We start from the raw sequence: 27,995 nt of genomic DNA on the forward strand, positions 1-27,995 counted from the left end.
AGTTTGATTAGGTGATTTTATTTCAAGTTACTTTTGAATAAATTATTTGTTGTTCTTGTTCTAAGTTTAAGTCCTTTTCAATTCAATTCATTTTAATTTAATTTTACACTTTTTTGGAACTGGAATTATAGCTTGAATCAAATTTAAATTAATTTAAATGTTTAATTGAATTTCTATAATTTATAAAATATATTTTACATTTCTTTTATTATTTATTATTCTTCTCATTTTTATAAATTTTTAGTTACTTTTGAACTTTTAAAATTTGAATTGATTTACTAAAATTCTGTTCAATCCTAATTTTCAAAACATTAAATTTTAATTTTAATTATTGATTTATTATGATAAATTGAATCAACTTCAATTTTGAATGGAGCTAGGAAATTCCAAATTCAAATGCTTTTGCATTATAACAGAAATAAAATTACATCAGAACACTTCTAACATTCTTATTTTTCTACTCAAATTCTCCTGACACAAATTACTCAAATCCTAAATTCTAATTATCACACTTGAAAAGAAAAGAATCTACTTCCTAATTTAAAAACATAAAGCATTAGCAATAATTTCACAATATTATAGTATAACAATTAACACCCTGACAAAACACTCTTATCCCAATTCAACCCCCTTCAAGAAACCAATTCAGCAGCTTCAGCCATTTTCCCCTTTGCATTTTAGGGGTATTTTCTGATACATTTTCAAGAATTTATTGGTATGTCTTTGTGGGTGTAAATGACCCCTTTATCACCATCTACTACCTGCCCACTTCCTTTCAGAATCCTGTATTTCGGGAAGAAAAATACGGATTTATAATACAGTAATACGCACATGTGCGGTTTATTTCTCTTTTTTTTTTTAGGGTGGTACCTGAACTTGGCTTCAATGTTCAAATTAGTACCTAAACTTAGCCTCAAGGATCAATTTGGCACTTAAAATTCTTGAATTTAGTTTTTTGGCTTAAATTAGTAATGGAACTTGGCTTAATAGTTCAAATTGATTCAAATAAGTCATTTACTGTAAGTACTGATTTGGACCAAAAAGGCAAGTTCAAGTACCAATTTGAACCAAGAAACCAAGATCAGGTATCTAATTGGAACAAAATATACTTTAGGTACCAAATTGAACCTTAAAGCCAAGTTCAAGTTCTAAAATGTATATTTACCCTTTTTTAACTAGGGACCTTACAATGTTATCATCAATATTAAGATCAGTCAAACGGTTTCCTATAGGGAACTTATATGTCCAAATGCATATTATATAGAATGTATGCAGTTTAATAGATCCATACCATCTTGTTGTTAACAATCCTTCAACTCCAACCGGACCCCGAGCGTGAATCCTACTTGTACTTATCCCAACCTATTGGTTATTTAAGAAAAACCAAATACTTAACTAATGATCTTTTAACATATTAAAAAGGTACTGAAAACGATAGATGCAATACCTCAGCGCCTAGACCAAATCGAGCACCATCACAAAATCTTGTGCTTGCATTGTGGAAAACAGCAGCGCTGCCAATTCAAATACAGAACATATTTCATGGTGACCAAAAATCAAAGGGAGCCGGTCTAAGCATGGAGCAAGATAATTAAAGTCTTACCTGTCAACTTGATACAAGAAGATTTCTGCAGTTTCTTGGTCTTCGGTGATGATACAATCTGTGTGTGCACTGCAAAAAAGTAAAAGGCAATTCATGTCCATTGGCTCATGGAAACAGTCATACAACACACATGACACATAGAATTGCAGACAAAGAGTTGTCGATAAGAGAAAATAACATGCCTGCCATGGTGATGGATGTGATCGATGGCTGCAGCCACGTCGTCCACTATTTCAACAGTGCATTCCATTGAATTGTATTCATGATGAAAAGAGCGTGCTTGTGGGATATTCAACAATAAACTTGCCCTTGGTCCACCATATAAAGTAACACCTGCAAAAGATGCATTACTGTTGGTTATCCATTAGATATTCCAAATATTGTGTTACAATATAATGGAAATGTGTGGAAATTGGTGAAAGTACCTGCCAAGTCCCTCTATTATAGGGACCAGATTGCAATAGAGTTAACATTTACTGTTTATAAAATGCCGTGAAAATTAATTTTTTCATTTGCAGAACAATAAAAAGCTTTCAAAATATTAGCTCTGTTGAAATTTGAACTTATTTGGTGATCATGGATAATTGAAGTTTATTTCAAAAACGTTTCGAAGTACCATATATAATAAGTGAAGGTATTTGCAATGTACCTTGTATACGAAGATCAACAATTAGCTCATTAAGTGCACCATTTGTCACTAAATCTTTGTGTACAAGAAGAGTTTCCTGTCATAAGTAAAAGAGAAGCATTAAAGAACTACATAATGTGCTCGGTATAATCTGAAAATATTCAAACAAAAGAGAGCCTGAAAGAATAAAATCGACAAATGAATGATGAATAACCATTGCATTGCAAGCAGCTGGGTAATCTATTTTTGCATCCAAAACAACCCGCTTTGCCATATCCATATTAGCAGACTTATCAACATATACATGGCAAATTCCATCTGAAACAAACAGTATAGTTTCACTACATGAGAACCGGGCAGCGGTATCCTTTAATCAGGCAAAGCATATGATGAATGTTTAAGACAAAAGTAACCCATCTAACCTGCATGACCAAGAACAGGAATTTTGGTTGAACTCTTGATTTGGGAAACAAGCTTGTTGCTGCCTCGTGGGATCACAAGATCAATAACGTCATCAAGCTGAAGTATAAATTTAAAGCCAAGTTACAAGTTGAACTGTGAACTGTTGTTGTAATAGTATCTGTTCTACTAATTGGTTACTTTAGGATCTACTAACCTTTAAAAGATCAGGAATCTCATCTCTTGAAGTTACAAGTCCAATAACTTTACCCCCAACAATGTCTGGAATGGCTTCAGTTATTACCTATGAGTGCAAAAGGAGGTGATAAGATAATACAAAAAAAAAAAAAAAAAAAAAAAATACAAGAAATTACATTTCAGTACATTCAAGAAAACTCATATTAGAATCCAAACCTTATGCAAAATAGCATTGGACCGCTTGGCCTCCTTTCCCCCTTTCAAAAGGAGCCCGTTACCACTTCGGATAGCTAATGAGGCTATCTATTCAAATCATACATAAAGCCAGATGAGTATATTCAGAAATAGAAGCATATAAATTTAATAGGCAAACAAGAAATAGCTCTTAGCTCCACCGCACAATGCAGATAGCATTTTCCTGCCTTGGTCAAGCCAAATAATGGTTAACATATGAGGGGATATGAACATATGTCCACCTCGGTAATTAAATAATTTATTTAAACATTTTTCTTACTACACCATCGAGAAATAGTGAACTGATTTTCCAAGTTGTAGTTCTATTTGTTTACCTGTACAAGCGCATCAGGTCGAGATTCAAAAACAATCAAAAGAACACCCAAAGGACTTGAGGTTTTCTCTAAAATAAGTCCATCTGCAAGCTGAATGCAAAGACAACCATTAGATAACTATTAGTTCAAAAAGTTAAAAGCATTTCGTTAATAGCTTTGGCTAAAACCAAACATAGTTTTGTCTCTTATATAATCCCCCGAACCCTAAAGAAGGAACCCTTCTTTCCCCATTTCTTTTTAAAGGTTTAGAAATTAAACAACTATATTTCAGACCAAATAAATCTCCAGATACTACACACCTTGAGGTATAAACCTACTGAACATATAAACTACTTACTTCTTACCTGTGTTTTCTTCAAAACACGGCCGATTGGGTCTTCCATGTTCGCAAGCACACGAATTGACTTTGCAAGGCTTGCAATCTGGGGAGTATAGGAATAAATTCAATAGTACAGAACATGATCATAACTATAAATTTATATGAGAAGGCATAAGGCACAGTTGGAATTTGATGCACAAGTTATGCATCCGCTTTTGGTACTTGCAGACAAGGTCAAAGCTGAGAGGTAATAACCAGCAATAGTAATTCAAATTCAATAAGCAAAAATGGGCGAATTAGATTTAGCACCCAACCTTTCCAGGCTTCAGAGCTAGTCGAGATATCAAGGATTTCTCATATCCAGCCTGTTGTGCAGCAGCTACATCAGCTTCATTCTCAACAGTGATCAATTTTTCATTTGCTTCAAAGGCATCAGCTATGTCTAATAAAATCTTTTTTCGCTCTTGTGAAGACAATGCCTGTAGACCAAATGCTATTAAGTTATTTTCCCACTAGCCAAGAAGGTATATCTGACTCTCAACATTATAAGTTGTCAGCCGGAACCACAAGGAAGAAGTAAAGGAATGTTCTCAAAAATTGGGCACATAGAACATTTGGAGCGACAAAGCATCACAATATTACCTGAAGTCGTCTGGAACTGTCTCTTGCTGCAACTGCCATTTCACGGGCACCAACTTCTTTAGTTGGTTCCCACAAATGTGCATCCTGGTGAAAGAGAGTACCAATTCGTTGACCTTGAAGGACTCTTATTATGTTCTCAGGAGCACTTCCACTTCATAAGAAACAAAAGAAAAAATACTCACGGTTAGGCAGAAGGCAAGTGACTGACACTAGAATGGCAACATAGCATATAAATGCAGGAAGAATAATCCTATATGGGAAAAGCTACAAGTTCCAAACAAAATAAGTTTTCAGTCTTTTTCCTTGAGTAAGAATACAGATAACAATGCATGAAGATTTTTAGATGGGATGAGGCAAGAGGGTTAAATAACTGCAATTTTCCTAACTCTCTATGTAATTACTGGCAGGATAGTAGCCAGTATGTTAATTTCATTTTAAATGATTATAATCCTAACAAAAACAGCATTCAATCATCTCATTAATCCTATTTATTATATATAACATGTGTCAGAACACAATAAAACATTGCACAGAACCAAACCTGGAATAAAGCATGAACCATACCTGGTGATAACAACAGGAATGCCAGCATAAGCTGCATTGACAGCAGCTTTTACTTTTGCAGTCATACCCCCTCTACCTACCCTTGACTTGTCTCCAAAGGTAATCTCACCCTGATGCTTTTCTTTAACATATGTGTGGATTAGCTTTGATTTTGGATCACTTGGAGGGCCACTGTAAAGACCCTCAACATCACTCAATAAAACAAGAAGATCAGCTTTTAGCTCCAAAGCGAGTAGAGCCGCTAAACTGTCATTGTCCCAAAATATACCAGAAGAATCCTGAAAAAGTGCTCACATTATGAACTTCAAGATGAGCCAAAGCTTTTAAAGCATTATTTTACCAACTTTACAAGATGCATTGGAGGCTTGAGAAAGAAACTTCTATTTATGATGCATTAAGTGTATTGGTACAGCCATCTAAGATTAAGATTCTACTTATGAATATGAAGAACAGCAGTTTAGAATGCTGCAGGCAGAGGGAAAGTATTCATCCAGGTATTGATTAAAATATTCATTAACATGTGTTAATATGCATTGAATGTGTTGGTAGAGCCTTCTAAGATTAAGCTTCTACTGATGATGAGGAACATCATTTTTCATTATAGCTTTGCACAAAAATACTAAAGGTAGAATGGGATAGCATTAGTCCAGGTAATGATATAAAGAGACACCATCACATAGAAAAAATTATCAGCATAATACCTCGTATGGAGCTTTCCTGGTACTGACAGCATCGTTTTCATTAAATATAGGAATAACTTTCAACGATAATAAAGACTTCACTGTCTCATTTAGTTGCTTTCTAAAATCTCTATCTCTAAAATCACTGTCTGTTACAAGAAGTTGAGCTGATGAAATATCCAGCTGCAAGAAAGAAAAAGAAAATGTATTTCAAATAAGTTCAAAGCACTTGAGATATAAACATGCATATTATGTTCTAGTAAAGAAAGAATGAACTTTGGTAATGAACTTCAAAACAAGATAGTCTGATGCAGTCATGAAATAGAAAATGCGTAACCACCTCACTGAACAATGTATCATACAAAGCCATAAGACTATTTTGTCCAACGGCTGCACATGCCTTCCCATCAAGTTCTACTTGTGGCTTCTGAAGATCAGCAAAACTGCAAAACATGAGACAAGAATGAATAAGAATAATACCAAGGTAAAAGAGTTCACATCTCAAATACTAATTTTTCCCCTTTTCTCTTTTTGATGCATTGCATCAATATTGATTTTCAGGCTCAGAAAATACATCCAAACATCACTATTCAGAGCTGAAAAGGAGAAACAAAAAACCTGCTGTTGACTAGTCTCCTGTATCTAAGCCTTTGGCGACCTAAGCCAACAGCACCTGATGACACCAAAATGATCTCATATCCTTGAGAGTTCAATTCTTTTATCTGCACGTTGTTAGAAGGTTTTACCATGTTTTTTCGAGGCAAATAAAACAATAAGTGCAACCACCCAAGCTTTATTCACAATGATGCATAGAAAAATAGCATACCTGCTCACATAGTGCTCCTAATCTTCCAAGTGCTAATCGTCCATCATTTCGAGTAACAACAGCAGTCCCAACCTTCAATATAAGTCAGTTCACGCAATTATCAGAACTCCAACTATCTAAAACATTAAGTTCTCTCTCATTTGATGCTGAGATGTTTAATCTGTAACTACTATATCGAGACAAGTGTTCTTGTTCTTGATCAAGCCATAAAAATAAAAAAAGAATTAAAATTAAAAAATTAATTGTAAAAATAATAAAGGGCCCACTTTAGTGGCAGAAAGTGACAAATTTCTTATCTAAAAACCATTTTTTTTTAAAGTAGACATCACTTTCAGGGCAATTTCCAATGATTAAGAATCCCAAGATTCCCAAAAGAGAGATCTTGAACTCTTTTAAAACATACTTTTTAAAAAGACTAATATTAATCTTCATAAAATGTGCTGTGCCATACGGAGTTCTACATATTTTCAGTTTTTCCCATCTTCATAAAAATGATTTCCATGGCAATGTCAAAGGCCTAATTTTCATTTTCTTTTTTAAAAACTTAATATTCTAAAAAGACCATGTTAACCCAATTTTCAGTTTTTCTGGTTCTAAAAAAACATATAATCTTATTCTAAAGAAAAAATTATTTTACTTCACAATCTGAAATGAAACAAACACAGACTCTATTTTTAGATTTTAATATCCTTGTACCCATTTCAAAAAAAAAAAGAACAAGTACTGAGCTTAGCTTAGCTTAGCTTAGCTTAAAATAGCATCCAGCATCCTTAATCCCATTTTAAGATCTTCAAAAACTATATAAGTACTTTTAGCACAATTTAGGAGAAAGCATTGGAAAATGCCTTGTAAAAAAATACTTCATTTTATCTATTTTAAGTGTTCCTATCTCTTTTTTTTTGTAAAAGAACGCATGTTTTAGATACTAAAAAAACCCACATTTTCTTAGTTACAAAAGACGCATAAAGAGTAAGAAGAAAACAATCAAGGCATCCATTTTTCTTTGCAATTCCACATCTTTCCTGGTACCCAAACACCCCCTCCCCCCAAATTCAAAAACCAACATAAACCCACTAAAAAGAGAACTACAACAAAGAAGAAGAAAGAAAACTTTAAATCAATTCATTTCTTTATCTCATTAAGCTAATCAAAAGTCAAAACTTAAACAATGTTAGGAACAGAAAAGAATGAAAGCGAGAGAGAAAAGAAACAAACCTTAATGACGATACGCTTGACGTCTTTAACAAAAGCTCTTGAACTATCCTCAGCCATTGGTTGCTGAATGGATTCAAATCAGTGACTCAGTGACTCAGTTGTGCGTTTTTATTTCAATTCGGCGATGGGTTTTTAAGGTAGGGAGGCAGAGGAGAGAATTTGATTATTTGGTAATTAGAAAACGGTGCACAAAGACATGGATGGTTGAGATTTTGAGAAGTGTTTAGTGGGCTTTGGATTTGCATGGGTTAAAACAGTCGGCGGTGGATGAGAGGTCACATGGGACAACAAAAAAAAGGTTATTTGGATTTTTCTATTTCTTTTCTTTAATTTCTTTTTAATTATAAAAAATGTAACTACTTTATTGAAGTTTTAAATTTGTTGAAAAAAGTTTTCTTTTAGAATCATTTAACGTTAGTGTCTTTCTTAAAAAGCTATTGGTTTGGATTAATTAGATCAACAATTAATTAGATATCGATTTAAAAAATATTAGTTCAAATGTTTAAACTAAAAATGGTTGAATCAAATGATTAAATTAAATTTTTTGTAAAGTTTTTATAATTTATTTAATTGAATTAATTGGACTGATGAATTAATTTTAAAGGTAATTTTTATATCCATAAGCAAATATAGAAAATTGTTATATGTCCTAATAAAATTAAAAAAAAACACGCATGATAAAATTCTAAACTTATTTATGAATGTAATAATTATTAATTTTTATATTTTTTAAATGATACGCATGACAAATTTTTAGTTTGCCAGTAAAATAAAAAATATCAAATAATAATTTTAATTAAATTTAAAACTAATTTCATCAATTCAAACTAAATACTTCATCAGCAGAATTAATAAAATGGTACATGACCTCACTAATCTACTTGCCAAGTTTATAAAAATAAATTTCCATAAATTAATATTTACTTTCTGTTTTTTTTTAAATTTTGAATCTATATTAAACGGTGGTAATAATATTTAATTTTGTTTAGTTTGATTTGCTTTTCTTTCTTGAAAATTGAAATCAAATACTAGCAAAAAAAACAGCTTGATTCAGAAAGAAGGTTTTTAAAATGAGTTCAATACCAAATCCACCTGCATCACCAACCAGCACCTTATGAAAATAATAATTGAATAATTATCTAGAATTTTTTAAAAATATTTTTTTACTCCTGTTGATGACCAATAAATATATAAAGTATACAACTAAAGCCAACCAGATCTAGATTAAATGAAGGGAAAACGAAAACAAACACTGATTCGAAAGTCAAAAACCCTTGAATAATTTAATTAACTCTGAATATTAGCCTATTGGATAGGACTACACAAAATTCAGGCTTTCCTATCAATTATTGATATTCGACTACGTGAAGTCCAGTTTTTGGGTTAGTAGGGATTTTATTATTAATTAATTTGAACAATTAAAAGGAGATAACATTTTGTCTTAAAATTTGATAATTTTTTTAATTTAGTCCTTGAACTTAATAATCATGTGATTATGTGGTATTTTAAAATAAAAAAATAAAGTGATGATATGGAACAAACATCATCACATGGACCAAAATTAGAAAAAGAAAAAATCAAGTTTAAGCTAATATGGATAAAAAAATCAAGGATAAGTTGAAAAAATTTACCAAATTCAAGACTAGATATTGCTTTTATCTCTTAATATAATATATTCTTCATTCTTCAGCCAATTAATTAAAAGAATGAATTGAATATCATGTATGGAATAGGTCTAATCTATGTGATATAAGACCTACCCAACCAACAAACCATAAGCCATGAAAGATTGGGCTCAAGCTAGATTGGGCTGACCGCACCAACAGCCACCATTTGTTCTCCCTTCCATATTCTGTGGTCTGCACAAGTTTTGAAAAATCCCTAAACTCTAATTTCTAAATTAAACGAGCAAAAATCAATTCAAATTGACCTATCCAATTATTTTTTATTGAGTCGGCTCAACCAAATCGGTTATAATGGTTAAGGTGATTAAAATAGGTTAGTCAGTCGTTTTTTCTCTTTTAACTGACAAGTCGTTCTCCACCCCTTTCTAATGAAGGACTATTGTGGTTCCAAAGAATCATTGCTTACCTATCTCTGACCCTCATAGCCGGACCTAAAACTGAACAGCTAATGCATTTCACTTATTGAACAAAGTTTCATAATCGATCTGTGAACCTTGATGCTCATGGTTCTCCTAGGGCAAATGAGATAGTCTACGTAGTCATGTCATGCTACTTATTGTTTATATTTCAAATGGAGCCAAAATATTTGACACAAAAAAACTGCTTTATGATGCTAGGTAACAATTACAGTTGACAAATGAAGACAGTGACAACCTATATATACATAACCAAGTGCAAGGGAGAGTACTTCCAAACTTAAAAAAATCACATTGACATTTGCTTCTAGTTGTTCTAATGATGTTGGTCTCTTAATAGTAGGCCAACACCACCTTTGTCAATTAGATCAACCAACTCCAAAACCATATTAGTGGCACCGCAACACCTCACTGGAAAACATCGACTCCTGGGACTCACTTCTGCTACATGTTCCAATATCACTAAAACTAGCTGAGCAAGGAATCCCACGCACACAAGCTTTTCTTCTATAGGAATTTTGCTCAAACTAAACTCATTTTTGCGTAATTCACGGAAATGGAGAATCAACAGCAAAGTTTGGACCATACATGATGACTTAATGAGGTTTAGGGAAAGAACCAGACCTTGATGAAGATTGAAAGGGCCATTTGCAACAAGAATGCAGCAATCACTATTATCGTAAGATCGTTCCCTCCTTCGATATAAGATCTTAAATTCAAAGCAACAAAGCATGATGAAGCTGTACCAGTAATTAGTATAATAATCCATCGGAGAAGCTCAACTGGAATAAGCAATAGGAACTGCAAATATGTCATAAAATACAGCTCAGATGATTGTAAAAGAAATTATGAATGATTAATAATTTTTTTTTTGGGTGAAAAGAAACGAAAGGACCAACTAATTAGTTACATGAATATGAACAGAAAAAGAACCTCTAGACTGATCCTCCTCTAAAAAATTCCGAATCATAAAAGGAGGAAAAACAAAATATTATTATGTTCTGCTTCATAAGAATGCATGATATAACTCATGCTCTGTTTGGGAACATGGATTTGGATTTCATTATTATGTAAATGGTAAAAATGAAATGCATATATTATGGACGAATTAATCGGAATTCAGTGTAATATACATCTAAAAGGTATAAAAACATGGATTTGTTAAATCTAAAAATATTTTAAGAATTTCGAATTCATTACTAAAAACGTATCTAACAAATCCATGGAATTGAGAAATTATTATGGATGTTGCGTTTCTAAATAGTTTCCTACTCAATTTAATTACTTTTGAAATCCAAATCCGAATTCTAAAATCCAAGTTCCCAAACACTACCTTAAGGTTTTCTAGATGTGATCAACAATTACAAAACCTTGGACGCATCAATGAATATGCTATCCTTGGGTCATAAATACTTCAGAATTAGCATTAAAGGTTCTCTAATAAGGAGAGAATTAACAAGACGATGGCTTTTTGGACTTGAATGGCAAACTAAAACTATAAAGGGAAAAAAACTTACCGCAGTTGGCACGAAAATGGAGAGAGAATAACCCCACATGCACCAAAATCGTATAAGGCTAGCATTTGAACCCAGATACTGAAGCAAGAAGTAAAATGCCATTGGCACCACAATTGCATAACCATAGATTCCAGAAGCTGCTACATTTACATAGCCAACATCAAAGCTCCAAGTAGTAGTCCCATCAGTGTGCTTTTGCATAAGGTATGTGGCAAAGTTTCCAAAGCAAGAAAGCATAAAAACCAATGTAGTTGTGATCCAGATAAGCCCATACCTAATATATGCAAAAAAATCAAGACAAATAAAAAAATTTTCATTTTTAGCATGCTCCCTTCAATGCTTCTCACATTCATGTCAAAAATAAAGAACCAAGTAACTAAGACTTTCTAACTTTTTAAGTTTATGAACCAAATTAGTTAGCTCGCCCTGATTTCCCCAAAGCTTGTTTCTTGCAAATGGAAGAATGCCTAGGTCAATGGGTGCTTTGATTGCTTTCTATACTACTTTTTTTCCCATACTATACCGCTAGAGATAATATGCTTCTATAAGGTCAAAGAACTCCATAAACTTTTCTCTTCCAAAGGATAACTTTCAATTCCAAAAATAGAATGATGAAGCTTCCAAGAAAACAGCTTTGCATGTCTCATTTCATGATACAATGGCATCAAAGGAAGAATCGAAAGGGGGAGGGAAGCATACTCACAAATCAGGGTTAGCCTCGATCTTGTTGAAAAAATCTCCAGCTGTAGGATGAAAGGAACTTATCAGTCTGTTTATTACAACATCTGTATCCACATTAAAATACTGTGTGTAGGATGAGATATTAAACACTCCCTTCCAGTTGTTTGGTGGCTGTTGTTCAAAGCTTTCTGTATAGGATAGACAAAGGGATGATCGAACATTAAAATTCCTTCAGAAACACTAAATAAAAGCATTAAAATGTTACCATAAGTGAATTAGCCACATATCCTAGGCCCAAAGGTGTTTCAGAACATGAATGCAAAATCAGTGGTTTATATTCCTTAGTTAAAAGAGGTACACACACAATTCAATAACGGCAAATGCAGAGGATTGAATATTCTCTACATTCTAACTTAAAGGCATGTAAAACATAAATCTTCCTCGAATAAATTTCCCTAAGATACCAGATGTAACTTCCAATAAGAAGATCCATTCAGTTCAATGATCAAATCTCCAATATTTCAACTTTAGATGCTGTGATTTTGAAAGTTTCTGTTTCATTCAATTAATATCAATAACAAATTTGGTTTATTAAAATGATTCACTGAGACATTAATTGTTGCAAATATAGCAGATTTTCAATTCTATCACCAAAATATTAAGAAATAAAAAGAATTATCACTTCAATCATAACATTTCAGAGTAAGATACAAAGAAGATTGATAAATTTAACTAAGATTTCTATAAAAACAATAAAAATTAATTTTAAAAATATAATATACCAGCTGGAGCTTCAAGAGTTTGATAACCTCGGCCACTACCACTATTTGGAGGAAAATTTTGCATGCTTGCTTCAGGAGCTACAAAATTTCAATTAAAATAATTAATAAAGTCAAATTCGCAATTAATGTAAACAAACTTTTCCAAAAAAACAAATCTAAAAGATAATAGAAAAAAGCACCTGCATATGAGGATTTCTTTTCTTCATTTATAACAGACTGAAACCCAAAATGAAAAAAAAATAAAAAATAAATTACATAGAAAATGCCGAATCTTAACAATTTAATTCGAAAAAAAGAAATAAAATCGTAAAATTAACCGAAAATTGGAAGAAAAAAAAAAGAGAAGAGAATATTAAGAAGCTTACGGGAACTGAGCCGAGTAAACGACTGGTTGGAAGATTTGAAAACGATGATTCATCCATTGAAAAATAAGAGGTGGAATCGAGAAAATACGAAAAGTATTTTTTTTTCTAAGCAGAAAAGCGTATTTTTTAAAAGAAAATTTGGGAATTAATTTTTTGGAAAGTTGTGGAAATCAGTTTAAAGGAGAAAAACGATGCGTTTTGCCGTAAATTGGAGGCAACGGAGACGACGAGGGAAGGGAAAATATCAAAATACTTGACTGATCAACGGCACATAACTGAAATTTCTCTCTCTTGTTACGCGCCATTTAGGAGCGCTGAGTTTCACGCGTTTGTTGCTTTTTTTCTTGTTTTCCAGCAAGGTTCATATGATTTGGATTAATAATGAGTCTTATTGTATGATTTTTTTTTTAAAGAAAAGAATTATGTATAATCTTAAATTTTCTTTATATTTTTGAAATTTTTACCAACATGACATGCAACATCTAAATATCAATCCATGTGATGAATCACGTGTCAATATATTAGTATTTTTATTTGTAACATCAAGATTAATTTAACTGTTAAATTAATCATTATTAATTTTGTTAATAAAGAAGTTTGATTAATTTAAAATATTTTATTCTCCATGTCCATGTTGTAGTTCATATTCAAAGTTTGTCATTACCTTCAATAATATCGTCTTTAAAATTCAACCATACATTTTTTTTCCGAGAATACAATATGTCTTAGTAATACATCCAATTCATTAATTTAATTTTCGTAATTGAATTTTATTTTTATTTTTACTTTTGGGCTCATTTGCCAAATATAAATACATAATTAGTAGAATTTTCAGATAAATTATATTACTAGTCACCTAACTATTTAAATTTATCATTTTTTTATCATTTGTCGGCTAACTATGATAGTTTTTAAGATTGACATGATAACAACTTTAACCGTTAACATTTATACATTTATATCAATTTAGTTTCTAAAAAATTTAACTCTCGACATTCAATATTTCTATTTTTTTTCGTTTAGATCTTCGTCTGGTCTCTCCAATTCTCCACCAAATTGATATTGAAGTCATTGATCTCTAACTCATTTCATTTGACATTGTACCATTTTCACCCACGATCCCATAACTCTTGATGCCACAAGGTAATCGTGTAACAACTCAATTAAAAAAACAAATATATATTTTTTAAATGATAATTAATGTTATTACGATAATGTTTTTATCTTTTCACACTTTAAATGAAATAATTAAAATCAAATATTTAAAGATTGAACACGTACTTAATAAGATTTATATATAAGTTTTTACTATTCGGTTATAATAATTGTTGAATAAAATTTAAAATAAATTTTTTTACATAGAATGTTTTCTTACACTCAAATCATGAGTGTGACATAATTTAACAATATTTAAAAATAATAATAAAACCAATATTTTTGGAATTGGATAGGTGGTCAAATTTAATTTTAATAAATAGATTATTAAAGATTCATAAAATTTTAAATAAAAAAATCTAATTCAATCGCCAACTCAATTGGTTTTTAAATCCAGTTCAACCAATTCATACTAGTCAATCAATTCTATCCCTTACTCTAGACTGACGTATCAAGGGGTGAGCATTGTAACACACCTAACCCGTATCCATCACCGGAACCAGGTTACGGAGCATTACCGAAGTTTACAGATCAAACAGACAGAAATTTTAAACATTTCATATCATACAATATTTAGGTCAGAAACCAATCAAACTCCTATATACTGTCCCTTATTCGAGCCCTCGAGGCCCAAAATATGCGTTAGAAATAAATCGGGACTAATTTGGAAACTCAGAGAATTTTTTGGAATACCTTAAAAATTTTCAAAGTTGCAGAGTTCACACGGCCGTGTCCCAACCTATGTCCATGCCTGTGTAACTCTTTAACTAGGGTCACACATCCAAGCCACACGCCAATATGTCAGGCCGTGTACCCTTTTGAAATGGCCTCACACACCCGTGTGCTAGCCGTATGTCTCACATGGCTGAGTCATACGCACGAGTGTCTAGCCATGTGGACCTAAAATGTGCCTTAAACTACAAGTTTACCATCCCATACAAGCTTGAACTTTAATCAATTCAAAAACCATTCGTTTAACCAGTTTAAAACATGATCAAACATATTCAAAACATGTCAAAACAATCATCCTAGGTGCCTAACCAATGTACCCTCGTTGGTACCACATTTCTATCATCAAAACATATCATCAAAGTATCATTCAAATCCAAATTATAAACTTACCAAATTCAATCCATTTTTGCCTAGTTCATAAGCACTTAAACCCCAACTTAAATTCACATGCACATATTTAGATTTGGTTCAACTTGTCATCATAATATGATTTCAAACACAAACACATGTTTATATATATTAAACTAATATTAAACTTATAACCTTATTTACAATCAATCCACAAAATAACTATTATTTAGACACCCTAGGTACATGCCGACACAAAAGATAGACATAACCACATTTGAGTTCAGGATCGTTGTTGGAAGCTGAATCGACGATCAAAAGTTAAGTACTTAACCTTTGCACGGAAAGCAAAACCGTACGCTTGTAAAACTCATCTGAAAATTTAAAGACAATATAATATAATATGCACATATTAATTATAAGCACAATTGAATATTTAAAACCACATTTATTCATACAATGGCATTAGCCATTCAATACTCAATTCATAAAAACACCATTTCATACAATACTCAATTCTCGTCAATTGCTATATAATCGCTTTTCACAATTTGATCCACATATCATTTAATCAATAACATTATCTATTCCATATCCAATTCATGAATACATAATTCATGTATCTCATTTTCATGTTTCAATTCACTATCCCATTTTCAGTTCACATACAATATAATCCAATATCAATCATAATACCGTTTTATTTAATTACCCCTATTAACACGACTTGGACTCAGACGGATACACGGATCCAACCAACACACCAGTTTGGCACCTAGTGTCTTATCAGATAAATCCGAAGTAATAATTGCACCCAACGCTATATAAATTTGACACCCAGTGTCTCATCGGTTAAACCGAAGTAAATTGGCACCCATTGCCTCATCGAGTTGAAGTTGAAGAAATCCTTGAACTCTTCTTATCCTATGGCATGCCATTTATATCCGACTCAGCTCGATACAATTAATAGGGTTCCAATTCACTTTCCAAATACAACCAATGTCCAATTATCATATTTGGACGTTATCACATTTACACACACACACACACACACATACATATATATATATATATATATATATATATATCAATTCAATCCAATTCAATCAACTTTAATTCAATTCAATATCAAAGTACCAAATATATTTTTCATATAATCCCATCTACACATGAAATCAATTCAATAGTCAAAGTGTCAAATACTCACCTCAACCACTTACCATATACATTAAATCAAAATACAACAATTAACAACTAGGTTCAGATTATAGAAATATAAACTAGAAATTTCCAATTATTCGACGTCAACTTTATCTTTCCCCTTTTTAGTCAAGGATTCTGGTACGACGTTAGCTACGGAATTAAAACAATTAAAATTCATCAATATAACACAATTCAATTTCATATTGAATATTTTAATTTTGACTCAATATTTGCTTAAATTTCAATTTAGTACCTAAACCGAGATTAATTTTTATTATTCACAATTAATCTTATATTTTTACACAAATTTCACTTTAAACTAAACTTAACTCCCTATTTTCATTTAAATTCCTAAATTTTAAAATTTTTACAATTTAGCCCTATTATTCAAAAGTTATAATTTATTCTACAATTTAATCATTTTTCACTTCTAGCTTAAAAATCTATCAATTTAATCCCTAATACTAAAATTATTCAACAAAACAACATTTAAAAACTCAATCATTGATAAAATTTCGACATGGGTCGGGTTAACACCGATATTCTAAAAATATACAAATTACAAAAAAAAAACTAAATTAACTAATTAATTAAACTTGAAAACTTTTGAAGCCCTTAGGTGTGGGTTCTCTTCCTCTTTCTTTTTCTTTCTTTCTTTTCCTTCTAATTTGTTTAGCTATTGTCTTTCTTTATTTCTTTTATTACTTATTTTATTTTATTATTATATAATAAATTTACAAATATCTTACCTAATACGGTCCCACTAAAGAAACAATGGTAAAATTCTTTTTACTCCCTTTAATTATTCTTTAATCTATAATTCAGCTTTCACCCTATATGTAATTTAGTTTTTATTCCTAATTACTCTTAATTTATGCAAATTTACTTAACCAAAATCTAATTAACTAGCTTCGTAAATATTTATATAAATATTTACAAGTCCGATTTACAAGAATGGAGTCCCAAAATGCACTTTCGACAACCCCGACTATCAGGTCGTTACAAGCATTCGATCTAATCGAGTAAAAAAAAGAGCAAGTTAATCAAATTGACAAGTCCTATTTTATCTTATTTAGATCCCAAAATTATTATTTTAGAAAAATTAACTTTCTTTATATATTTTTTAAAATTTTAAATTTTTCATAATTTTTTTAGAAATATAAAATTGAATTTTTTATAAATATTTTAAATTTTAAAATTTGTTTTGAAATTTTGTTAAGAGAAAAACCAATTTGTTAAATTTCAAAATTGATAGGGACTAAAGGGGAATTTATACTAATCTATTATTAGGCTTGTAAAATTTAAATTGACTCGAACTCGAATTATTTAGTCGATTTGACTCAAAAAAATTGGATAACTTGAAATTTAATTTTTTTTTAATTTATTCGAATCGAATCGAATTTAACTCACCTCTAAAAATATTGACCTATTTTCGATCCAACCAATACACAAATCCTGTCCGATTTCAACACCTATGATAAAAACTTTTCATAGTATTTAATAGAAATTAAATCATTTACCTTTCATAATATTTATTTTGTTAAAAAAATATTTTTAATTTTGTATCGATACCAAGCACCATCAAAATAGACATTCAAGTAACCCAATTTTCACGTGCCATCACATTTCACGTAATTAAATTCAAAATTCTCCTTTTTTATACCATTCCAAACAATTCCCACAATATTCAACCCTCCAAAATTTTCCTTCTGTTTCCTTCCCGTTTTCCTTCCTCCCAAACAAGAATATGTCTTTCCCCCCTTTTCTCTGTTTTTTCTTCTTCGTTTCTTTCCTTCCACTTTCCACTCCTCTCACTTCATCCCCTTACCTTTCCCCCACTATCCTCCATCCAAATTACCAAAAAATGATCCAAAACTTCAAAATTTACGCTTACCCACCTCCGGAAACGCTGTCGTTTGACTCCAAAGTTGAATCCCTATTTTACTCTTCTCTTATCCACAGTCACTTCATTACTCAAAACCCTGAAGAAGCCCATTTGTTCTTCATCCCTTTCTCTTTCCACTCCGGGCTTTCCACACGCGCCGTCGCGTATGTCGTCGGAAATTACCGTACGGAGTTTATTTATTGGAATCGGACTCTTGGAGCTGATCATTTTTTCCTTTCCTGCTCTGGTATTGGTCACGGTGCGGACCGGAATGTTGTGGAGTTGAAGAAGAACTCGGTTCAGGTCTCGTGTTTTCCGACGACGGCTGGGTTGTTTATTCCTCATAAGGATGTTAGTTTACCACCACTTGCTAACGTTCAAGCTCCGGTACACGCGCCGGCTAGTAAGAGCTCGAGTTATTTAGGTTACGTGAGGTATAATTGGGTTAAAGAGTCGAATCTAATGGAACGACTATTAGCTGATCCCGAGATTGTGGTTGAATCTGAACCGTCGGATCAGTTGACTTATGAGGAAAGACTTGCCGGGAGTAAGTTTTGTTTGTTCGAGTACGGACCGGAGATATCGGCGATCGGTGAAGCGATGAGTTTCGGGTGTGTGCCCGTGGTGATTACTGACCGTCCGATCCAGGACTTGCCGTTGTTGGATTTGCTTGCGTGGCAACAGATCGCGGTGTTCGTGGGATCAAGCGGTGGAGTTAATGAGATCAAGAGGGTTTTGGGGCGCGTGGTGGTGGAAGAGTACGAGGATATGAGGGAATCAGCTGCGGTCGCGAGTAAGCATTTTGTGTGGAACGATACGCCAGAGCCGTGCGATGCGTTCCATTTGGTGATGTATCAGTTATGGTTGAGAAGGCATACCATCAGATATGCTGAGAGAGAATGGGCTTAAGAGAGCTTAAGGATTTAAAGAGTTTTAGCCCGTTGATATGTTGTTGACTTCTAAACTTTGGACGGTGGTGATCACATAATTCTTTTGTGAATTAATTTTATAAAAATAAAAACTAAAATAAAGTTCCACATCGAAATCATTAATCAGGTGCAAAAGTAAAGGGATTAGTAAAAATACGAGACTTAAAAAATAGATTTAAGCTTAAGTTTGTCTCGATTTATTTTATGTTTTAGTAATATATTTTAATTTTATTTTTATATTACATAAAATTAAATATGTACTAGTATAATACTGTGTTAACATTAAATTTTAAAGATATACATTTATATAAATTTAAAATTTTAATAAAAGAAAATTATCTAATATTAAAATCGTAAAGTTAATGGTTGACCGTTAAAGTTAAACCGTTTTAATTTTAATAAAAATTATAAAGAATAAATAAAAAATAAATTATGGTGTGATATGGGACAAAAGTGATAATAAATAAAAATAAATAAAAGTTATAAAAGTTATTAAATTTTAATAAAAATATATAAAATATTTAATTTTATTAAAAATTAGAAAAATATTATAAAAATAGTAAAAATTATAATTTTTTTAAAATTTTATAAAATCGTAAAAAAATTATAAAATATATAGAAATATAGAAAGAAAATGATAACAACAACAAATGTAAAGAAATATAAAATTCATAAAAGAATTATAAAAATTATGGTATCAATTTTTCTATAGCTTTTATTGATTTTTATTTTTTAATCATTTTGGCTACATGTCACGTTGTGTTATCACACATGAAAAAAAGTCGTTAACTTCAACGATAAACGGTTAAAATTAATGGTTACACGGATTTTTTTGATGCATCTTATAAATTTTTTTATGATTTTTATAAAATTTTATAATTTTTATATATATTTTATAATTTCTATATTTTTTTAATTTTAGTGAACTTTAAATATTTTAAATATAGTTTATTAAAGTTTAATAATTTTTATAATTTTATAACTTTTATTGATTTTTATTTTTTATAATTTTTTGCCACATGTCACACCGTCTTTGTGATATAGGTGACTTTAATTGAAAAAATTAGGTACAATTAACTTTAACAGTCAATTATTAAAATTTACGGTTAAATGGCTTTTGATGCATTTTGACAATTAACTTAAAGAAAATAAATAAGGACTTGATTGCTTTATTATTATTATTATTATTATTATTTAAGTTTGAGGGTTTTTTGATACATTTTGACAATCTAAGTACCCAATTGAGTGTAAAAAAACCCAATTGAGTGCAAAAAAAAAATGCAGTAGCTTAATTGCTTTTTTTAAAAAAATTTGAAGGTCATTTTAATACATTTTGAAAGTTTAAGTACCCAATTAAATGAAATAAAAAAACTGATTATCAATGATTAAAATCCATTATGAAGAATTTTTTATAGAAATAAATGGTAACTAATTTTCATAAAATAATTTTACTAAAATTGGTCTTATTACATTTTACTCCTTAAATTCAATCCAATTAAATTAAAACGTATTAAGTTTAAGTATGTCCAAAGATTGAATTAAGATTATTGAACTAAACAAGGAATTTAACTTAATTTAATCAAGGAACTCCATGGATGAATTATATAATCAATATATAACTTAATATTTTAATCAAACACATAAAAAATACTAATAAAACATAACACTATTATTATAAAGGGTACCCAAACTTGGCTTAAAGGTTCAAATAGGTCCATAAGTTTTTTTTCCAATTCAATTAGGTACCTAAACATATTTTTTTGATCTAACTTGGTACATAAACTTGGCCTCAAGGTTCAATTTGGTACCTAAACTTTTTTTTTGTTCAATTAGGTACTTGAACTTAGACTTTCGATTCAAATTAATAGCTGAACTTGGCTTCATAGTTCAAATTGGTTTAAATAAGTAATTAACTATAAATATTAATGGGACCAAAAAATCAAGTTCGGGCATCAATTTGAACCGAGAAGCCAATTTCAGGTACTTAATTAGACCAAAATAAACTTTAGGTACCAATTATTGAACTAATTTGGACCAAAAAAAAACCAAGTTTAGGTACCAATATGAACCAATGTCAAGTTCAAATATCTAATTGGACCAAAATAAACTTTAGGTACCAAATCGAACCTTCAAACCAAGTTCAAGTGTCTAATTAGATAAAAGAAAACCTTAAGTATCAATCTGAACTTTGAAACTAAATTCAAATACCAAATGTTTGGGATTTGTTTGCAAATTTCGGCCAATGGGATTATTGCTACTTGAAAATTAATATAACATCGATTCATTGATGAATTATACAAAACCCAATATTAGTTTTAAGGGTAAACTATACTTATGGTCACTTTAATTTTTTTTCTCAATTTAATCTTTTTAATTAAGATAATTGTTCGAATTAATCACTTTTATTAAAAGTTTTGTTAATTCACTGACTGATTTTTGACGTGGCACATTAGCCCATTGAATGATTGACACATGACTTTTTTTTTTTGGCTAAAACTGGGGACCTCACTATAATTAGTCAAAAATACTTTTTTTTTTGTTTATTTGCAACATGAGATTTTTTTTTATCTCTTTATTTCTCTTTTCTATTCTCTCTTTTTAAAGCTCGACCACCAATGCTCATCACCGCCCAACATCCTCCATCACCGTACAACATCTTCAATCACTCAATAGGCTAATGTGCCACATCAACAATCCGTTAGTAGATTAATAAAATTTTTAACGACAATGATTAATTCGAACAATTATCTTAATTAAAATAACTAAATTTGAGAAAAAAATTAAAATGACTAAAATAGGACAAAACTTATTTTAAAATGACTATGAAATGTAATTTTCCCTAGTTTTGATTCAATCAACTGAGATTTTGTTCCAATTATTAATTTTTTGTGATTGTGAATTTACAAAGCAGTAAATCAAAATAATTGATAGAGAAGGAGCATAAAAAAAATCAAAACAAATTAAAGAATACCCAAAGTCAATAATGAAATGTTAAAATTTTAATCTAAATGAATAAGAGACAAACCTGCAAAATGCAAGGCAAGAAGTAAATTGGAACATGCAAAATTATATGAAATTAGAATTTTTAAAATCCAATTACTTGGTGTTCAAGCAATCAACACAATAATATAGAGGAACAAATATTAATAAAATAATTATAAACTAGATAAATGTATTATGAAAGTACTTGTACTAGGAGTTAGATTGCATTTTGCTTAATATACTTAAAAGATAGACAGATAAGTCATTGTATGTTAGATTAAAAAGTAAATTGATATTTTTAGTTAAAAATTAGTCTATTTCTACTATTAAGAACTGATGCGGCTAATAAAATAAATAGACTGTTAGAATTGTATGACCTAAATTTTAGTTAAAGAAAAATACAGTGGCATTTGATATTGATTAGACGGGGGTCGCAAACGGGGGTGTTTGAATAAGTGGAATCCGTATAGAAGTTTACTTTCACTATTTGATAATGATTTGAATAATGTGCTTCAACCTTACTGCATTACTTAGATATTGATTAAAAAAATGTTTTTAAACTTATAAATAGATGTAGTTTAAACTCCTCTTGTATCATTCGAATTCGACATAGTGAATTTTTTTCTCCTCTACCCGTGAGTTTTTTCCTGAAAGGGTTTCCACGTAAAATCTGTATAATCTTCTATTTTTCTTTCTTTTCTTTGTTATATATTACCATTATCGACGTTCAATTTTAACATAGACAATTGCACGTAAAGTGCCACATGTACTACGTATAAGGACCAATTTTTAATAGTAAAAATGAATAAAATTTTTAATAGGACCAATTTGCTCTTTGATCTAACGCATAAAAGCTAACTCGTTTTTTAAATAGAAGAAACAAAATATAATCAGCTCCTAATATAAGGGCCTAATATAAGAACCAATTTTTTATAGTATTATATTCTACTATGTCTGTTTATATATATATATATATATATATATCCAAGCTTTAGTTGTTTCTTGTATATCCTATTAGTTTTGATTCACATTACACTAAAACTGAAAAAAAAAAACTTTTGTATTGCCTTCACTCAGTTATATTAATAAATTGGGATAAATCTCAAAATTATACATAATTTTTTGTTTAATGCGTAATTTTATAAATAAATTTTGATTTTGTTCAATTTTATATATGAAATTTTGCTTTAATCCAATTCTAATAAATTATTCACACAATTATTTATATAACATTATTTTATGTCTATATATTGCATACACAAATAATCATATTGACCCAATATCATAATAAATTGATGTCTTTATTTCTTCAAATGCCTATGATTGAATCACAATCAAAGTTTCATGCGTATAATTACACCAAATCAAAATTTATGTATTAAATTGCACATTAAATCAAAATTCATATATAATTTTAAGATTTTTCCTAATAATTTTAAAGTTAAGTCTCGTAACAAAAGAATGATTTGCTCATTTTTCCATTTAAGTTAATGGTTTTAAGTGTTAGCTATTAAACTTCCATGATAATTGTAATGTTAATTTTTTTTTTGGGGTCAATGGGACTTAATTTAGATTAGTGTTTGTAATTTTATCATTTTATTAAATTATATTTTATGGTTTTCAAAAAGATTAAATTAAAATTCTAATATATTTTCTTGAGAGTTTTTTAGAAAATCTAAAGAAATAATTTCTCATTTTAGGAGGATCGAGGACTTAGCTCCTCCCTTTGTCCCTAATCACAATCTCTTGGAAAATTTAAGAGTATTACACACTTCATACCTTCCATGTGGAAATTACTTTGTAATTCCAAATGTTGTATTGCATATTGTGGTGGAAGTTCCCCTTCTAATGTGGATCAAAGAAGGGTTGCATTGGCAGCCAAGCTTGACTTTTCTAGATATTGAAACTTTGAAGTACATAATGGTGAACAAGAAGCTTGTTGAAAACAATGCGATGCCTAGGATGACTAATTCTCGGAGTTTAGGTATAGCATTTAAGAGCACAAAATATACAAAGCATATCTTAATGTCGTTGATCAAATTGCATCGCCTTGGTCATTGTACATAGAGTTATATGTGGCTACAGTCCCAATATCATATTCAGACTTGGAACATCTTTCTCGGTGTCATTATCTCACCAAACTGCAATTAGTAGATAAGATAGAATAATATCAGCATCCGAGCCATGATGTTTTGAAATTTCTACTATCAAATATTTTCAAGTTAACTTTATTGTTTAGTTATATAAAGTACGATTCAATGGGTGTATTGCAAAAGTTGCGTTGAAGATTCTCAGCTTACAGTAATTCGCATATATGGGGAGAAAAAATAAAAATCTTTCCACTTGATTAAACTTAGCGCAGCTTCCTCCAAATTTCCTATGATTTTCTCCTCCGTCTACTTTGAATACATGTTATGCTATTCAAAAAATTATGTTCAGCTTTTTCCTGTCCAAAGAAAAATAATCAGCAACCTCACCCCCACAAACAGCTCTTCATAGCTTCTGATAAAGAGAAATACTTCCTCCACTTCTCGACCAGCAGGAGAAATGGCAGAGGCTATTGTGTCCTTATCTGTTGAAAGAATTTCAGATTTGCTCATCCATGAAGCAGTTTTCCTCAAAGATGTGAAAGATCAAGTTGAGAGCCTAAAGGATGAACTGAAGCGAATGAAGTGTTTCTTGGAGGACGTTGACCGTATACCAGAACAAGACAAGCGTCTCCATAATCGGGTGTCGGAAATCCGGAATCTTGCTTACGATGCTGAAGATGTCATCGACTCGTTTATTCTTAAAGCAGCACATCAGCGGGGTTTTCATGGGATTGTCAAGAGATTCATCTCCATTTTCACCAAACCTTCTCATCTGCACAAAATCGGCGTGCAGGTCAAAGCAATCCAGACCAAGCTCCAAAACATTTCCAGGAATCTTCCAGCTTATGCGATACCCGGTGATGGAGAAGGCTCTAGCTCAATTTTCAAGGTGCAGCAATGGTTAAGGACATACTCACATGTCAAGGAAGAGGACGTTGTTAGCTTGGAGGTTAGCACCAAGGAAATTATGGCCAAGTTGATGATAGAAGAAGATAGACTCCTTGCCGTAGTTTCGGTAGTCGGCATGGGGGGCATCGGTAAGACTACTCTTGCCAGAAAAGTTTATAATCATGTTGATGTGAGACGCCATTTTGATTTCTTGGCTTGGGTTTATATATCTCAACAATGTAAGCCGAGAAAAGTTTTGCTTAGTGTCTTGATGAAAGTTCTCTCTCCTTCTAAAGATGACAGAGAGCTAATTGAGAAACTGGACGAGAATGAGCTGTGGAAAAGGCTTTTTGACGCTTTGAAAGAAAAGCGGTATTTGGTAGTCCTCGATGATATCTGGAGAAGCGAGGATTGGGATATTCTTAAACCTGCTTTTCCACGAGGAAGAAAGGGAAGCAAAATATTGTTCACAACACGCAACAGGAATGTGGCTTTATATGCCGATCCTTGCAACACTCCCATGGAGCTCTCATTTCTTACAGATGATGAAAGTTGGAATCTTTTGTGTAGGAATGCATTCCCAATAAACGAGACAGATTCTTATATCTACTCAGAGGAATTAGAGAAACTCGGAAGAGAGATGGTGAGAAAATGTGGAGGTCTACCTTTAGCAATTGTTCTCTTGGGAAAGTTGCTAGCAAGAAAACAATCACTGGATCAGTGGAAGACGGTTCACAAAAACATTTTCCATGGAAGGTTAAAAGGGTTCCAACAACATGATCCTCAATATGGTGCAGTGAACAGGATTTTGGTTTTAAGCTACAATGATTTGCCTTATCATTTAAAACCATGCTTTCTATATCTTGCTCATTATCCAGAAGATTGGGAGATATCGAAAAAGGAGCTCATTCGATTATGGATCGCTGAAGGTTTCATTTCACCATTATTGGGAAGCAAAGAAATCTTGATGGAGGATGTAGGTGAACAATTCCTAGAAGACCTTATAGACAGAAGCTTGGTTCAAGTTTGGTGGCGAGACTCTACAGGGACAAAAGTGAAAACATGTCGAATACATGATCTCTTCAGAGACTTGTGCATGGAGAAAGCAGAAGAGGAGAATTTCTTAAAATTTATTCAACCTTCATTAGTTGAAAACTCTGGAATTTCTCTTGATGTGACCTTGGTAGCATCTGTGCCACGAAGAATTGCTATACATCCTGGCAAAAGGGATGTCCATTTAAAAGGAGGGCATCCACAATTACGTTCTTTGCTGCTGATTCAAGAAGAGGTATTCATAAACTTCCATATTTCAAATTTCAAGAAATTTAAACTTTTAAGAGTTTTGAAACTTACGAGGAATGTTAGGAAAAGTGGCATGTGTAGGTGAAATTGGTAATCTCCATCATTTGAGGTATTTGAGGTTAAAATGCACTGGGGAAATGATCTTGCCATGTGCTATTGGGAAGTTGAAGAATTTACACACTTTGTACCTCCAATGCCTTTCTCGCAGTATAGTCCCAAATGTTGTATTCAAGTTGGAACGTTTAAGGCAATTTGTGATGAAAGGGGATGCATACCCTAGGATCAAAAGTGGTTTCCATTGGTGGCGAAGTTTTTCTTCAAAAAATATCGAAACTTTGAAGTACATGTCGGTGGACAAGAAGTTAATTGAAAATAATGAGGCGCTTAGGTTGTCAAATATTCAATGTTTAGGAATAATATTCAAGAGTTCAGAAGATGTTAAGCTTATCCTACTGTTGGCGGTCAAATTGGATCGCCTTAGGTCATTGTCCATGAGTTTGTCTGACTTTCTAAACGATGACAAGTCAAGCTCATTTTCAAATCTAGACTTGGAACCTCTTTTTCAATGTCGTGGCCTCTCCAAATTGAAGTTAATAGGGCCTAAAAAAGAATATCCACATCAGAGCCATTATGTTTTGAAATTTCTTCCACCAAGTATTGTCAAGTTAACTTCCGTTTCTCTGAGCTAACTCATGATCCAATGGGTGTATTGGAAAGGTTGCATTGTTTGACAATTCTTAACTTACAAGGTTTTGCATATGAGGGGAGAAAAATGATTTGCTCTGCCAATGGCTTTCCTCAACTTGACTCTCTTTGCATGGACTATGCAAAAAATTTAGAAGAGTAGGAGATAGAAAAAGGTGCAATGCCACGTCCTCGAAATTTGAAGTTAAGATTTATTTTAAAATTAGAGATGTTTCCGGAATGATTGATGTTTATTACTACTCTCCAAGAATTGAAATTATTAGCAATGAGCCGTTCATTGAAAAAGAGGATTCAAGTGAAGAATGGAAGAGAAGGCGAACATTTCTACAAAGTGCGCCATATTCCCTCCATCCAAATCACATATTATAGATGAATATCTTTCTACAATGACAAATTTCATTTGATTTAGAAGAGTTGGAGCCATTATCACAAAAACTCGTTTTTATTAAAGTTCTTGTCAAACACTCGTTCAATATATGTTCAAACCATTTAACCTCATCCCTACTCTTAATATTGTATTAAAAAATAATTTTATACATAATTTAATTCTTTTGATTTTTTAGCTTTAAAATTTATAGTTCCTTGCATTATGGTGCTATAACAGTCATATCTCTATCTTTATTGTTTGTGATTTCATAGGATTTAAACGCTTATATTTGATTACACTTATTCTAATAGGGAAATGAT

General features: G+C 31.4%; 4 protein-coding genes across 5 annotated transcripts; 2 read left to right on the forward strand and 2 right to left on the reverse strand.

Annotated features, from left to right (window-relative positions):
- Nucleotides 1–384: 384 nt before the first annotated feature.
- LOC108464374 (delta-1-pyrroline-5-carboxylate synthase) lies at nucleotides 385–7,714 on the reverse strand (the record flags this gene model as incomplete). The annotated part of the gene is given in 21 exon segments (NM_001330026.1): nucleotides 385–783; nucleotides 1,292–1,362; nucleotides 1,448–1,514; nucleotides 1,604–1,672; nucleotides 1,786–1,936; nucleotides 2,253–2,328; nucleotides 2,446–2,549; nucleotides 2,654–2,750; nucleotides 2,848–2,934; nucleotides 3,045–3,131; nucleotides 3,398–3,487; nucleotides 3,742–3,819; nucleotides 4,031–4,195; nucleotides 4,359–4,509; nucleotides 4,923–5,200; nucleotides 5,624–5,785; nucleotides 5,943–6,045; nucleotides 6,221–6,324; nucleotides 6,429–6,500; nucleotides 7,644–7,700; nucleotides 7,703–7,714. Coding segments are annotated over 21 exon segments (2,163 nt in total), but the record flags the coding sequence as incomplete, so codon positions are not given.
- A 2,199-nt stretch (nucleotides 7,715–9,913) lies between these two features.
- On the reverse strand, nucleotides 9,914–13,347 carry LOC108461824 (uncharacterized). 2 transcript variants are annotated; one of them, XM_017761774.2, is made up of 6 exons: nucleotides 13,090–13,347; nucleotides 12,904–12,940; nucleotides 12,725–12,802; nucleotides 11,965–12,130; nucleotides 11,262–11,535; nucleotides 9,914–10,545 (listed from the first exon to the last, which is right to left on the reverse strand). In XM_017761774.2, the coding sequence occupies exons 1-6, from the start codon at nucleotides 13,144–13,146 to the stop codon at nucleotides 10,351–10,353; spliced, it is 807 nt and encodes a 268-aa protein (XP_017617263.1). In that variant the 5' UTR covers nucleotides 13,147–13,347; the 3' UTR covers nucleotides 9,914–10,350. The 2 variants fall into 2 exon arrangements, with proteins under 2 accessions (XP_017617263.1, XP_052876153.1); XM_053020193.1 differs by lacking the exon at nucleotides 12,904–12,940.
- A 5,044-nt stretch (nucleotides 13,348–18,391) lies between these two features.
- Nucleotides 18,392–19,321, forward strand: LOC108462523 (probable glycosyltransferase At3g07620). Its single transcript, XM_017762464.1, has one exon. The coding sequence runs from the start codon at nucleotides 18,392–18,394 to the stop codon at nucleotides 19,319–19,321; it is 930 nt and encodes a 309-aa protein (XP_017617953.1).
- Nucleotides 19,322–24,579: 5,258 nt separating this feature from the next.
- LOC108462524 (putative disease resistance protein At1g50180) lies at nucleotides 24,580–27,879 on the forward strand. Its single transcript, XM_053020194.1, has one exon. It carries the CDS (start codon nucleotides 24,871–24,873, stop codon nucleotides 26,686–26,688), a length of 1,818 nt encoding a protein of 605 aa, XP_052876154.1. The 5' UTR covers nucleotides 24,580–24,870; the 3' UTR covers nucleotides 26,689–27,879.
- Nucleotides 27,880–27,995: the final 116 nt, after the last annotated feature.

Source organism: Gossypium arboreum, chromosome 10 (assembly GCF_025698485.1).
Source record: "Gossypium arboreum isolate Shixiya-1 chromosome 10, ASM2569848v2, whole genome shotgun sequence".
NCBI classification, from domain to species: domain Eukaryota; kingdom Viridiplantae; phylum Streptophyta; class Magnoliopsida; order Malvales; family Malvaceae; genus Gossypium; species Gossypium arboreum.

Coding starts and splice junctions, on each gene's coding strand:
- LOC108461824 (XM_017761774.2), bottom strand. CDS start 13,146: ATGGATGAATCATCGTTTTCAAATCTTCCAACCAGTCGTTTACTCGGC. Junction 12,131..12,724: donor AACTCTTGAAGCTCCAGCTG/GTATATTATATT, acceptor TATCCTATACAG/AAAGCTTTGAACAACAGCCA. Junction 10,546..11,261: donor CCATTTTCGTGCCAACTGCG/GTAAGTTTTTTT, acceptor ACATATTTGCAG/TTCCTATTGCTTATTCCAGT.
- LOC108462524 (XM_053020194.1), top strand. CDS start 24,871: ATGGCAGAGGCTATTGTGTCCTTATCTGTTGAAAGAATTTCAGATTTG.
- LOC108462523 (XM_017762464.1), top strand. CDS start 18,392: ATGATCCAAAACTTCAAAATTTACGCTTACCCACCTCCGGAAACGCTG.